This window comes from Ixodes scapularis, unplaced genomic scaffold, assembly GCF_016920785.2.
Source record: "Ixodes scapularis isolate PalLabHiFi unplaced genomic scaffold, ASM1692078v2 PGA_scaffold13__105_contigs__length_92229423, whole genome shotgun sequence".
Lineage (NCBI taxonomy): Eukaryota > Metazoa > Arthropoda > Arachnida > Ixodida > Ixodidae > Ixodes > Ixodes scapularis.
The window spans coordinates 63853977-63868151 of record NW_024609839.1 but is presented as its reverse complement, the minus strand read 5'-3'; the positions used below and the strand labels follow the sequence as shown (position 1 = coordinate 63868151).

The 14175-nt window shown below is 45.6% G+C and overlaps 1 protein-coding gene across 1 annotated transcript in view; it reads left to right on the top strand.

The window, feature by feature from the left end:
- Positions 1-8937, top strand: part of LOC115320875 — a 42012-nt gene extending 33075 nt beyond the window's left edge. The window contains exons 2-4 of the mRNA XM_029981095.4: positions 1802-2080; positions 4752-4932; positions 6027-8937. Of these exons, the coding sequence (XP_029836955.2) occupies positions 1802-2080; positions 4752-4932; positions 6027-6184 (618 nt within the window). The 3' untranslated portion in view covers positions 6185-8937. The remainder of the gene's footprint in view (positions 1-1801; positions 2081-4751; positions 4933-6026) is intronic.
- Positions 8938-14175: the final 5238 nt, after the last annotated feature.

The following is a 14175-nucleotide window of genomic DNA, read 5'->3' as shown; positions in this document are numbered from 1 at the left end:
TTCCCCTTGTTTTCCGAGGCAGTGTTGACGAACACTCGTCGAAAAGGGACTCTCGTCGATTCTATCTTCTTGTTTTGTGTGATATAGAGCTGAAATAAACGCCGTATGGATTGCCTTCGTAACACGGTATGTACACTTTGTTATTGGTATGCCATTTTTATTCTGACAGACTGCACGTCACTGTCGACCCCGGTCCAACCTTTCTTTGCCGAGTGTCGCGTCAGTATCGAGTTGCAATCGTAAAAGAACGGTCCCGAAGCGCTTACCAACAGCGCGAATACAAGACTTCCATCAAGCGCGCGCGTCCGCTCCGAGTGTAAACAGGTATTTACGTGGCTCTTGCTGACACTCGTAGTTCAAACGTATCTTTTTTAACGTCGGCTCGCTCCTGCATCTCCGAGGCCGCGAAAAACGCCATCTACGTCGCTTTGCAAACGACTGACACGGGCCGGCCCTTCTGCCAACAATGACGGGGTGGTGACAAGACTCGCTGCACTTCCCAACAGGCATACCGGCGTATGGGACTAGTCCCATGCTGTCGCTGTAGCGCAACATATCTCATTGAATTTCGCTCAGCTGCGATGCGGCGATGAGGCGCCGATTCAGGAAATACGTCGGTGACATCAGCGCAGTAAAACCTACCGGCGCACCCCAACTCGTTGCCGCTAACACTCCCATTCTCCTACTGCCGAGAGAACTTCCGGTTCCGGAAACGGTCTACGTCACGGCTTCTTTTGCGGTCAGTTGGAGAGAATGAAAAAGTCGATATTTCAATAATTTTTTGTGTAAAAGTTAATAAACCGAGACGAAAACGGATGCTTGTTCGGCATTCAGTGAACATTGACGGTTTAATGTAAAAGTTATCTGGAAAAAGTAAAAAGGTCATTTCATGGTCCCTTTAAGCAGGGTGACGACGGCTTCAGAGAGAGAACTTGACTGTGGTGTGCATTGCATTTTGTTTATATACCCGCTTTCACCCCAAGGAAAAAAAAAGTTTTGCGCATTGTTCATACGCGGCGTGAAGTAGTTCTTACGATATTTGATTGTCGGAGGAAAAAAGCGCGACGATTTTTTGACGTTTGGAACGTGTTTTTCTTGAAAGTTGACGTATATCGAATCTAAAAATCACCTGCATGTAAATCTTAATTTTCTCTACATGAAGGGGTAAAATTAGTATTTTTTTTTTTATCCACTATGGTTTTTGAGGTGGAGGCGGGTATAGCGCCTTCTATTAGCAACTACCGTAATCACCGACAGCGTAAAAAAAAAAGAAAAAAAAATAGGGCGTGGCTTGTGTGTTCTCGTTTCGTGGTTGGTTCGTCGGCATTTTTTTATCTGTTAATGCCTCAATCTTATTGGCTGCGGGTGGATAATGAGATGTTCAGGATTCGCCCACGCCCTGCACTTAAACTGTAAAGTGCTATAGAGGTTTGCAAGTATACGGCCTCTGGGCGACGCCATCTTGCTGCTGGTCTGGGTAGATCGTGTGATAGTCGAGCGTTGCTGAGGCGTACTTACGGCATCTAGACTGGCGCCCAAACAGAAGCGTTTTCCATCCGCGGCCGACAGATTATATATAGCTCTCGAAGCGCGGCTACTTGCAAACGTCTATAGTAGTCGTAGGACTAAGGGACTTAGTGACAAAAGACGAATAAATACACCCGACAAAGTATTCGTGCGTCAGGTGATTGTGCTGAGACATGGCCTTTCGTTTCCTGCATGCACGTACGTCAGTTCGCACGTATTAGAAACGAAAAAAAAATGTTGCCGGTTTGACCGAACGAGTGTTCCTCTCTCGCAGGTTGCTTTGTTATGGTGCATCGTGTCCTTGGCGTCCGGCATTCCACGCAAGAGTCCCTACTCGTCCTTCATTAGCTTTCCGCCGCTCACGCGGCCGCAAGGCGGTGGCGGCGGCTTTGCCTTTCCCCTGGGACCGGCGGCGAGTCGGGGCACCGAGAGCGTCGTCGAGCTCCCAAAGCCGGACGGTCCCGGGGCAGAGTTCACGGGGCACAACCCGTTCGACTACGGCAGCAGCCTAAACTTTGGTGGGCCGTTGTCCACGGGAGTCGCGAAACTCAAGGTGAGCTGCGAGCCAACGGCTGCCGCGTTTGTTTTAAGCCGGAGTCACGCCGCTTATACACGACACGAAAGATTCCTACGTATGTATGCTTGGAACATGTCTGTCTCTTCGCAGATAGTTTTTGTATAGTACCAGTGGGACAGGACGGATAGATGGGTGGATGGATGTTACGGGCTATATATACCCTTTGTAACAGGCGGCAGCTTGCGCCACCTAGCCTAAGTCTAAAAAGACAAACATATGATTCCTCCTGCCCTTCTAAGCCAGTGGTTTCCCTCCTACCACCCCGGCAGAACCGGAATGTCAGACAGTGTTTGTGGGTTGCGGCTTTGAGGCTGAATCACACGTTTGCTTTTTAGCGTGATGGACCGCTTTGCGACGGCTTGTGACCGCTTTCCACAAAAAGGCACCAGAGAACGTGCCGGAACGTTGGTGCCATCTATCGGGAATCTCTGGAAACAGTTACGATCTGCGTGTAAATATAGACCGAATTTTTTTTTCGGTGTTTGCGAGATTGGGTTTACGCGCTATCTACGAGAAATTGATTGCTTATAACTTTGGCAGAATTATTTCGAGCTCGCGGTTGAGGAATCAGCCGTAAAAGATTGTAAAAATTAGGGTTGCGCGAATATTCGAAATTTCGAATAGTAGTTTCGAATAATACACTAGTCGATATTCGCTTCGAGAAGAGCTGCTTAATTCGCGTTTTTTGAAGTCTTGATGGCGGCGGGTTAGCTCCGTTAAGTGCGCTTCTTACCGAGCACCGTTGCACTGTGGAGAAGAAATACCCGCGGAAGTGAGCTCCGCGAATGTTGCTTCCCTGCATTACATGGGTACTTGGTAGGAAGCGCACTCAAAGGGGTAACCCGCCGCGATAAACACTTGGAAAAGTATAAATATCGCAATTGCGTGCTTGAAAAAAAAAAAGAAAAAAAAAAAGAAAAAAAAAACAACCTACATTTAAAGCGGGATGGTGCACGCGTGCTGGTTGTATATTAAAATAAATGGAAACTTTGTGAATGTGTATATCTACATTCTAGTAAAAGTTTCAAAATTAAACTGACTGTTATGCAAGAGTATACTATGTTAGGCAGAGGTGCCCTTACAACCTGCGTTCAGCATGCACGATTCTTCCTTTTTTTAACTCGAGATTAAAAAAAGAATATATGATATAGCAAGATTTGTAAATTTCAATTGGGTATAGTTGGCCATCTCTGTAGGATTCATTTTATGTCAAATCCGTCGTTTATTTTCCATCCCATGACATCGGACCTTCTGAGCTCACAGTTAATAAATATAGATAGATTAAACTTAGCTTATAAATCATCAAGTGGAACAACCTACACAAGTTTAGCTGAGATTTCGTCTAAGCGTTATGCTATGGTAGTGAAAGGCGCGGGAAAACTATTCGATATTTGAATCGAAAATATTCGTCCGAAACCACTACTCGCTTCGAATTCGCATCGAACTCAAAATCCCCTATTCGCACAAGACTAGTAAAATATATATATTATATTAACACGGGTTGGGAGGGTTTCCGGGGCTGCTCGATAGATGGCGCTAGTGTACCCTTGTGTTGTCTCGTCGCAAAAGGGTACCAGGGAGCACAACCAGTAGCACATAGAAGGCAAGGAGCGCGACTTTTCCCCCAAAAGTCATCAGCATCGCTAGTGGATTCCAGCAGCGTCGCCTGGCTTGCCTCAGCGTCTTCGACAGCGCGTCCTGCAAATGGTGTTGGCACAACGGACTCGATCGCAGTTCAACGCAAATGCTTTAATTAATCAACCTTTAGTGCAGCGGGGACCAAACTGCCGCTTTTCGCGGGTACGAGTGCGACTCGCGGCTCTGTGGTAAACCAACCCCCCCGAAAAAAAAAAAAAAAAATCTGAATAAAATAAAAATAAAAAAGGGCAGCTTGTGTTTTTCACAGCCTTGTGCCACCATGCGTAGGATATACAGTGCTCCCCAAACGTATATATGGAACACGCCAACTATGTGTCTTCCCATGGCAGCTCGTTTTCCTGGAGGAAGCTGAACAATGGTTCCTTCATGTGTAGCACGTAGGGATGGTTTGTTGAGTGGCTCTACGTCAGGAAATCATTGCTCGGCTGCCACAAGGAGCGCAATCCCACGAGGAAAGGCCCAGTTCTAGTGTTTCGTTTAAGTTCGGTGAGCACTGTAGATCGGACATGGGGCTTCTTTAACGAATAGGAACGCACAGCATGGAAACTTAATGAGGAGGCCTTATGAGACGCACCGTGGTCACCAACAAAAATTTAGAAAAAGAAAAACATGCACTTTTTTTTTTTGTGGCGGCTTTTTACTTAAAATAGATCTTTTTTTGTGGCTCTTTGCATATGTCTTACGGTCACCGCTGCTTTAGGCTGTTGCTTACAAAACGATGAACTAATGTAGGGTCTAAGCAGCATGTGGCAACGACAAAGTATGTAGCAAGGACACTAGGAATCATGGGGATAGGGACGTTCATGGCTGGTGGAACGGGAAATAGGGGAGGGGGAGGTACCGGACTGAAGAGAGCAGTGTCTCTGTGTGTGTGTGTGGACGGGCGGGACGTGGCGAGGAGTCGCGATCCTCGCACTCCTTAGGTTAGGTTTAACGACTTCTGCGGAGTGAAATATATAAACAAAAGGAAAAAACAACGCGCGTGCAGGTGGTGAACTACGAGGCCCACATGAGCTCAGATGACCCGAGGAAGATGCGCTACGGCAAGCCCGTGGTCAAAGCCTACGAGAGCGTCTACGAAACCAAGATGAAGAAGAACGGGCAGCGATACACGAGCACCAAGAAGCGGCCTCTGAAGGCCGCCCAGGAAACACGCAACGAGATCGAAGGTATAAGCCCTATCCGCTGAACTGCCTCAAGGCAGCGCTGTTGCATTTCGCCTCGCTGCGTATTTCCGGCTACATAGGAGGACAACTCAAGTTGCTGCGCACTGCTGCACGCAGCTACCTTGTGACCTCACGTGGCACCATAAAGTCACGTGACACTAAATTTCTCGCTAAACTGGGCTGGTCAATTCTTTCGCTAAATCGAGAGGAAAATGCTGTTCGCCATATTTATGGGGGAACATTGTGGAGTCGTGTGACGTGACGTCAAGTAGCGCTTTCAAATCGCAATTTCACGAGATTGTGATTCTCCGTTAAATTTAGCGAAGTATTTTCCTCTGAATTTAGCGAGCCACCACGTACGTATACGAAAAACACACGGGATCAGTTGCGAAACCCCAACAATAATGGTCATTTCCGTAAAACAACAACAACACAAAAAGTAAAACATTTCGTAACTTTTTTATGTATTCTCAGTGTCAATATTAGTGCCTGTCAATGTAGTATTTAATTAAAATGGGCCCAAACTGGCCAAATTGACTATGGGCCCCAGGTGGGCTTTCAGTAACCCCCCCCCCCCCCCATACTATGCTCATAATCTAATGAAAGCCATTGATTGATTGAACTAGGCAGGACAATGATCATTCGTAAAAGTGCCTGCCCTTTTCAAGAGACCGAGCGCAACATCACAAGAAAAAAAGCACCGCAACCACTGAATTGCAGCTTCACAAGATGACTCTCACCTTCCCTTCCTTTTCCCAGCCTACGCGAGCCTTGTCCCCGCACAAGGATTCTAAAAATACACGTAGGCATGGTCTAGCTCTTTTTCGGTCTCAACAGTTCAACGGCAGCGACGACTGCAACAACCCTCTAGCAAGCTCACAGGGTTGCTACCATACCCTGAGCCTAAAGGACGTTGCAACTCCTTAGCTCTAGTGAGACATACAGAGCGCGCGGTATCCTAACAAAAAAAAAAAAGAAACGACTAAGGGAATGCCACGACCCACGCCGACACTTGAAATGCAATAACACCCTTCTGTGAACGGCTTGCGCAGTTTCTGCGGATAATGCAATTCTGTCCATTCGGCGTTTCTTCGAAGGTGACCTGGATGACCTCCAGGACCAGATGCAGAAGGACACCAGACAGACCTTCGGGAACCAGCCCGACTTCGACTTCGTCCTCAAGCCCGAGACGGTGCCCGAGGCCGCCGAGACGCCGTTTCCGGAAGCCGGAGACGCCGGAGGCTTCTTCTTCTGAAAGATAGCATGCAGACGCCGCGCACTTTTTGAATTCATAAGTCGCGAAAATGTTCCGTCGCGCGCCCATTTCTTTTGAACGCTGGGAATCGAAATGTTCTCCGAGTCCCTGTACGGATGATTACATTCAAGCAGCAGTAGGGCGTGGGCAATGGCTGCACACTTGTACAATACGTATTATACTTTGTTTCACTCTATAAAGTACGAGCGCGGCCGACACCACAACCTGAAAGAGCCAACCAGACAGCGCCAAAAGTGCAACGTCATGGCGATCGTTGTCTCTTTGTACGTCTGCTATCATCGGATAAACGAATCATGTGCAGTGGATGCGCCTTGACATTGCGCTTTTTAATATGTGCGTTGTGCGTTTGTGTGTCTCTACCCTTGACTGCACTCAACCTATTTTGAGACCAAGTATTCGCCTATTTTTTTGTTTGGCGACAAACTCAGTGGTGCCATCTATTGGGTAGGCCCGGCACACTTCCTCTTCACGTACATTTCCTTATTTTTTACTCATCATTCTTTTATCATAAGAGTGAATTCCGTCTGACAGTGATATTATAAGTTTCCAGTTTCAGAAGATAACGTGTATATTTTATTTCGCAAATACTGCGAAACCGGAACCGGTAGAACCGGAAGTGGTTGGGCGCCACTTGCACACTGGCGCCACCACGTTTCAACTCACAGGTATACGGGTGTGCGAATTCTGCTTCGAATCGAATAACGCATGCTTCGTTCCTTAGCTTCGGCACTGCAGAAAAACCGGTATGTGTTTCCGTAGCGCTGTGGAGGCTAAGACTGACGCGGCGCAGTTCGATTCCAACCACTATTCCCACTTCCTAATTAGAAGTAATCGTGTGTACCTTGAGTACGTTTGCAAACATTTTTCTTGATTTTCTACCACAAAAGTATCATGAATGTGTCCACTACACTTATGAGAACATATAAAATCATATAAGAACGTATATGCACCTTACTAACTGAACAGTTTTTATATGTTTACTGAACAAATCATACATGTAAAATTTCTTCTTTTTCTTCTATAGGGTGGTTCATTACTTTGTTTATTTCATCTAAGTAATATTGGTTGTTGTTTGAAGTAAGTAATAATAGTAAAAAATAATAGTAAGTAATAGTAAGAAAACATGCTGACTAAATTATTTTTCTCCAAGATTGCCGATAAAAATCAGCTCTTTCATTATCAGCTCTTTGACTTAATTTTTTTTATTAAAATAAAGCGAAAATATTATTTAGGCAATGGAAATCATAAAAGCTAAGCTGGTTAAAGCTGTTTCCTTGATAAAACAAAAGCTCAATAAAACAACCTGTCACCATTGACACTTAATATAACAAAATAATTAGAAAAGAAAGAATTCATGTGGCCGCGAGGGTTGTTCGTTATATAATTGTATAAATTTATCTTGGATTAATTCCTTGTAAACATGTTTAAGATCGTGGAGTTGCTTTGTTGTCAAAATCAACGATAGCTTTATGAATCCGATACCCATATTTATGGTACAGACTTATGAACAGGCGAATATATTGAACAGAGGACTTTGTCATTCAATATTTGTCGGTGAAACATTTATAATCTCCTAAAGTTATATTTTTTTTTTTTCAGACAGGAAATACTTAATTTTTGTTAAACAGAACGTGAATTATAGAATGAAATATGTCGACGGAAACTACTTTTTTGCTTTGGTGTTTAAAGGGGGAAATGTATTAACTAAAGCCAAACCTTTTTTTTTTCTTGGAAACTACAAAAAAAGGCACATCGAAATCGAACTTTCTCGATTGACGGAACATTAGATCAGAAATGGCTGCGCGAGAACTTACGTTCCCACTATTCAACGGAGTGGCATTTGAACAAGTTAATTAGCTCTTTTCTCGACCCGCCCATCTAATGTGAGAAATCGAGTGTACAAAATATTAATTTAGGTGCGGATATGAAATCACCCTATTTTCGCGACTTGTGGCCGACAGATTCGCGTCGTTGTACACTGAAACACTGAAGGTGTTCACCACGAACTTCGTTTCCTGTTAGAAGGTGGCTCTCTACATGGTCAAACGACGAAAGAATTGGGGCGCAACTTGATGGACATGTATACTCCATCCTTGTGTCGAGATATCTTGTTTATTGCACTAAAGATGCGGCGCAGAATTATCGGCCATATCAGTTCACCGGGATGTCGCGAATCTGCCAGGTTCGAGTTCGTCCAGGTTTGACTTTTTCGACCTTTCAACTCGAACTCCGACATATGTTTGGCAGAAGTGGAACTAAATAAATGATCAAATTTTTATACATTGACGTTTATATTGCGTAAACATTATATTGAAATTATTTGAAGTATTCTCTAAAACTTCAAGACAGTTTTTTTTTTATTTTTAGGAATTTAACATTTAACATAACGACGAATTTCGCCAAAGGTAGGAAAGTTCGCCGACCCGGTCGAACCTCAGTTTCGACAAAAAGTTCGCTAGATTCCTACTTGTGACCGGTACGTCTGCTAAGTATCAAGTGCGCGCGATGTCTACTCAAGGGTTTGTCGGTTTCCTACGATGCCCTGCAACAATACTCTTGTACATAGGTACACCGCATTCACGCATGCGCGCGAACACACGTACTTATCGAAACACACTCATGAGTTGGTGTACGCTTTATTCGGGTGTGAACTTCGAAGGTATATGTGCCATTTTCATGACTCCATGGCTCCGTGGATCAAATAAAGCGTTTTCTTATTTTAACGACAAGAACTCGATATAGTGCGTGTAATTTCTTTTTCCGACAAAAGTGTTCATATGGTGTGCTTAAACGTTTTTTTATTTCATCGAGACGTTTGTGGCCTTGATCGGTGAGTGTTGTGTATATACTGAATGCTACCATGCACTTATCAGTCTGCATGCTCACGCCGTACCTTAAGCATTTAAACATTTGGATGATGTCTACTTTTTTTTACACTTTTCAACATTTTTTTTTTGACGTTTAAGCGCTACCAGGGAAGTTCCGCAGAGCACCAAAAAGACCTGTCACAAATTCTTGATAGATACCTAAGCCAGTGGGAGTCTGGATGCAAAACTCCATAACTGCGCGTTTGTATACTGCGAATCTACTTAGTCTGAGCGCGCAGTAGTTCTCAATTTGTTTCGAGCATGGCCGATGGTATCTAACATAGTACCGTAAGTCGCATATTGGGATAGGCCTCCCTTCGTGTACATCGAGGCAGTATATTCTCACATTCCTTATTTAAACTTTTTGTTTAGGGCCCTAAACAAAAAATAACTTTTCGTTTGGGTCGCGTGTAGTAAGTTTGTTTTTATGCCGGCTCGCGAGACGTCATTTTTTTTAGACGTCGTCTAAAATGACCTGTTTAACGAGACAAATTCTCCGCATTTCTCCGATCTTAGTCATTTCTTCTTCGACGTTCTTATGGGCTATCGCCACAACCTCATTGGCTGCCCAGCGTGATAAAATGTCAGGGGCTCGCCGCCCCTTGCGTCTCTGAAAGTGTCACCGACAACCTTTCTTAACAAAGATCTGAGGGAACCCATAGCAGGTTTCCAACCGCAAGACGCTAATCTCAGCGAGAACCATTAGCCGCTATCAACACCGGGGGCTCGCCGCCCCTTGCGTCTCTTAAAGTGTCGCCGACAACCTTTCTTAACAAGACACTAGGGGTACCCATAGCAGATTCCCAACCGTAAGATGCTAGTCTTAGCGAGAACCATTAGCAGTAATCAACACCCGGGCTCGCCGCCCCTTCCGTCTCTTAAAGTGTCACCGACAACCTTTCTTAACAAGGATCTGAGGGAACCCATAGCAGGTTCCCAACCGTAAGACGCTAGTCTCAGCGAGAACCATTAGCAGCAATCAACACCTGGGGCTCGCCGCCCCTTCCGTCTCTTAAAGTGTCACCGACAACCTTTCTTAACAAGGATCTGAGGGAACCCATAGCAGATTCCCAACCGCAAGACGCTAGTCTCAGAGGGAACCATTAGCAGCAATCAACACCCAGCCCTCACCTTCTCACGGCACTTCGAGGACACCAAGAAACCACCGCGTTGCTGCTGCGGCCGACCTCAAATTACGCCCGTCGTTTTGTTTACGATATGCATCGCCGCCGGAGTGGCAGGAGCCCGGCCGTCTTATAAGGCCTCGTAATTGCTCCATCATCCTGATTGTTTATAATACTCCACGCGTTTCGCGCGCGCGCGCGACGACGATGAACAATGAGACGAGCCACAAGGGGATGCCTCCGGCGCCTTGATAATTGCGCTCAAAGATTAACGGGCAGGGAATTGTCCTTCGCTTCCTCGCGATTGTCCTCTAATTCTTGTCTCAAAGGGTACGCCGGAAAAGAAAAGAAAAACCTGCTGGCTTGGCGTTTAATTCTTCCCGCCTCAAGGCGGCCATTATGTTTATACTTGACATTGCACCAGTGCATCTTCAAGTTCGCGGAGGTAAAGACCAGGCTGTCTGCTAGACGGCCGGTGTTTTTCTTTTTTCAAACAGGTCGCTGCAAGTATGCGGCCTTCGCGTGATGCACGCGGAAGCAGAGACAAGAGGCGAGACGGACAGAGATGAGAGAGAGAGAGCGCGCAACTCAAACTACGGAGAGCGTTTTTTTGCAATTTAATGGTGGGCACCTTCGGCTCGGATTGGATGCTCAAGGGCCGTGGGTGCGTTTTCGAGTCGCGAGCGGTAGAGCAGCGAAGAAGAAAGTATCTGGAAGTAGCGATGCGGAGAGCAAGTCGTCTGCTTCTTGCGCAAAGGGTTTGCGGTGACGTCAGAACGACGCCGACTTCTGATTGGCTTTGATTGGATTGATAGTGGGTAGACCTCAATGCTAGGTACCTCGAGGTCTACCCACTATTTTCTCAATCAGCCAATCAGAGCTTGGCGTCCTGACATCATCGCAACCCCAGTGCAAGAAGCAGATGAACTTGCGCTCCGCATAGTCTCCGTTTCTTTAAGTCGTATACCGCAGCCAAGGCCACGATCCGATGGGGCCGATCAGGCAGCACCAAATGTGCATCGTCACGGCGCCCATCGCCTATGTGTGTTTGCTATGCGAAGCTTAAGTTCGTCTGCTGCTTTTGCAGGAGTTGCACGATGATGTCAGAAAAACGCCGAAGTCTGATTGGCTCTGAGTGAAGGATAGTGGGTAGACCTCAATGCTAGCTTCCTTGAGGTCTACTCACTGTCCTTCAGATCAGAGCCAATCAGAGCTCGGTATCTTTCTGACGTCACCACAACCCCTGCAAAAGAAGCAGACGAACTTGCGCTTCGCATATAACCTACTAAACCAATCAGGCACGGTGAATAGACCGAGCGATCCTGCGTTTTATTTGTCTGCTTGTGTTTGGTTTAGCCGGCGATATCAGACCCACAAAGGCAATGAAAGCGCCGATGCCCTTTTTTGGTACCGTTCGATTGACTCCAGCTGGAACCGTTGAGTCGACTGCGTTCGGAGTTAACCTTATAACAATAATGAAAAGAAACCCAGCAAATGCGATCGTAATAAACAGATTTCCGTCCGTCCTTCTTGGCATGTGGACACTTACATACCAAAAACGCACGGTCCTCTAGAACCCGGTCCTTATAAGCGGTACATCGTTACATGCGATATCGTTATAAGTGGATTGCTCCGTATAGGCAAATGTCGGAGCGGTTGGAGACGATCTATGCTTCCTATTCCTTTTGTTCGCTCCTCGTATCGCAAGCGCCGCCCGTAAACCACTCGACTCCGATTGAGCAGTTGTCAACACACTCGAATCGACGCACACTAGAGACGGAGCGTGAAACTGGCTCCGTGCGTCTTTCTCCAGCTTCGAATTAGTTTGTTTTCCCGATAAATCAGAGACGAATTTAGTCCCAGCGAAAGAGGACGGTGTTAAGGAAGGGGGAAGAACTTTCTTATCTTGTTTACGATATAGTTTTTGCTTATAGTTACGAACTGCTTGTTCGGCGTCATTGGTTGGTACCTCTTGTAAGTTTTGGTAACCGCCGTGTACAAGGGGACTTCAGAAGGCATACCAATTGACCTCCGTTGGTGCATGAGCCCCCCTCAAGTCGCGCATGCACGCAGTTCTTCTTATCTCGCAACAGACGAATCTCAAGTTTTCGAGTCGTTGCTCTATACGATACAACCTCGAAACACTGCAGTGCAGTGCACATTGTCGTCACGGTGGATGCTCAACGTGTTGCCGATGGACTTGGCCGGCTGACTTTGATGGGGCATCGGAAAACATGTGCCATACTAGGGCGAATGAATGCCTTAGCGACGAAGAGGACTGCATCCGAAGATCGATCGAGGTATGCAGGGTTCAGCGAAGATAAAAAAAAAAAATTTTTACACAAGATATTGCGTAAGCTTTTTAGTTCGAAAATGTATCCCACTTTCTATGGACGTGCCTCGATTATTGCCACTCTTAAAAAAAACAAACAAAGAAAAACGGAGGGTGTTGTTATTTATTGTCTTAATGTTTCCAGTTTCACGTTTTAAACTTAGGCTAATTGCTTATTGGCTCATGGCGCAGTGAGTAGAGATACAGGGTTGTGTCATTCATTGGAATGGACGGTGTGAAAGCGAAGAAACTCTATTGTCCGAACGTGAGTTGGGCCTCTTCGCATAAGCCTCTAGTAAGCTACAATCCCCGAAGAATCCCCTAGCGGTAGTAAAGAAACGGAAATCTAAGCCCTACTCGGTTACCTCGTCGCCACTCCCCTGGAAATGAAGGTTATAACTAGGGTGTGTACTTTCCGGTGTTTATTTGTGAGAAAAATCGGCGGATGTTTTTCGGTGTTTATTTCTTTTCAAAACACCGGTGTATTTCGGTGGAACGTCTCACGACGAGGCTAAAAACGGTGATTATCGGTGAAAAAAAGCGATTGATCACAGACAGAGAGTTCCAATTTTATTCACATAGTTCATACACTTCTTCTCTAGGAAGCAACTATTTCTCACACTTGGTTATTATAGTAGATGCAAGCATACTTTCATGCTTGCATCTACACGCAAGGAACGTGCTGCCGTCATGGCAGCCCGTTCCTTGCAGTTCGCAACCCGCAATTATGAAAACGCACGCTCCTGTACGACACGGACGTTGGCAGTGTCTTCCAGGAACCACAGCAACCTCTGAATACATGGCTTGCACCGACATCACTTGGCCAGACACAATGTGGAAAAGGCACGTGAGAGCCTAGCCTCCACTGTGTTAATTTTTCCACAAAAGGGGGCCATGGGAGACACAATAGGGGAAAGGCGTATGAGAGCTTAGCTTCCACTGCGTTCACCAGACGCTTTTGACCCCCAGAAAGGAGGGCGGACTGACGCCACCTGCAAGCTATGTATAAACACTGGAAGAATGCAGGATCCACGAGATAGCACGTTTGACGAACCTCTACGGGGAAAGAGTTTCGCTAGGTCGGAAACTAGCAACGACCGGTGTTTTTCGGTTTTAACCAGGGCGAAAATATCCAACCACCGGTGTTTTTCGGTTTTAACCGATTTTATGTTTTCGTCACCGACGGATGTTTATCAATGTTTTTCGGTTAAAACCGCAAAATGCACACCCTAGTTATAACTAGGGTTCCGTTTTTTTCGGATAAATCAAATAAAATCTGAAAAACGCTCGCCGGTAAATTATCCGACAATTCGGATTTATTCGAAAAACTTTTGAATTACAAGGTCACAACTACAAAATAAAAAGCAAGAAAAGACAGAGCTTCTCATATAAGCTTGGTAAGAGCACAGGGTCAGTGGTGCTGAGGAGATGCCGCTTCAGTTTCCTTTGAAACCTAGGAACTACTGACAAAAGGGGTTTGCCTTTTAGCACGTCGAGGTTTCTTTGTGGACAACGGGTCATGATACCCGAACTCTCCTTATATTTTTTTTTATTTTTTTTTAACTTAATAGCAGTGTAATCTAAACTCCCAATTTCAGAGAAATGTGAATCTAATAAAAATAAACTCCGATAAATCACGAATTTTCG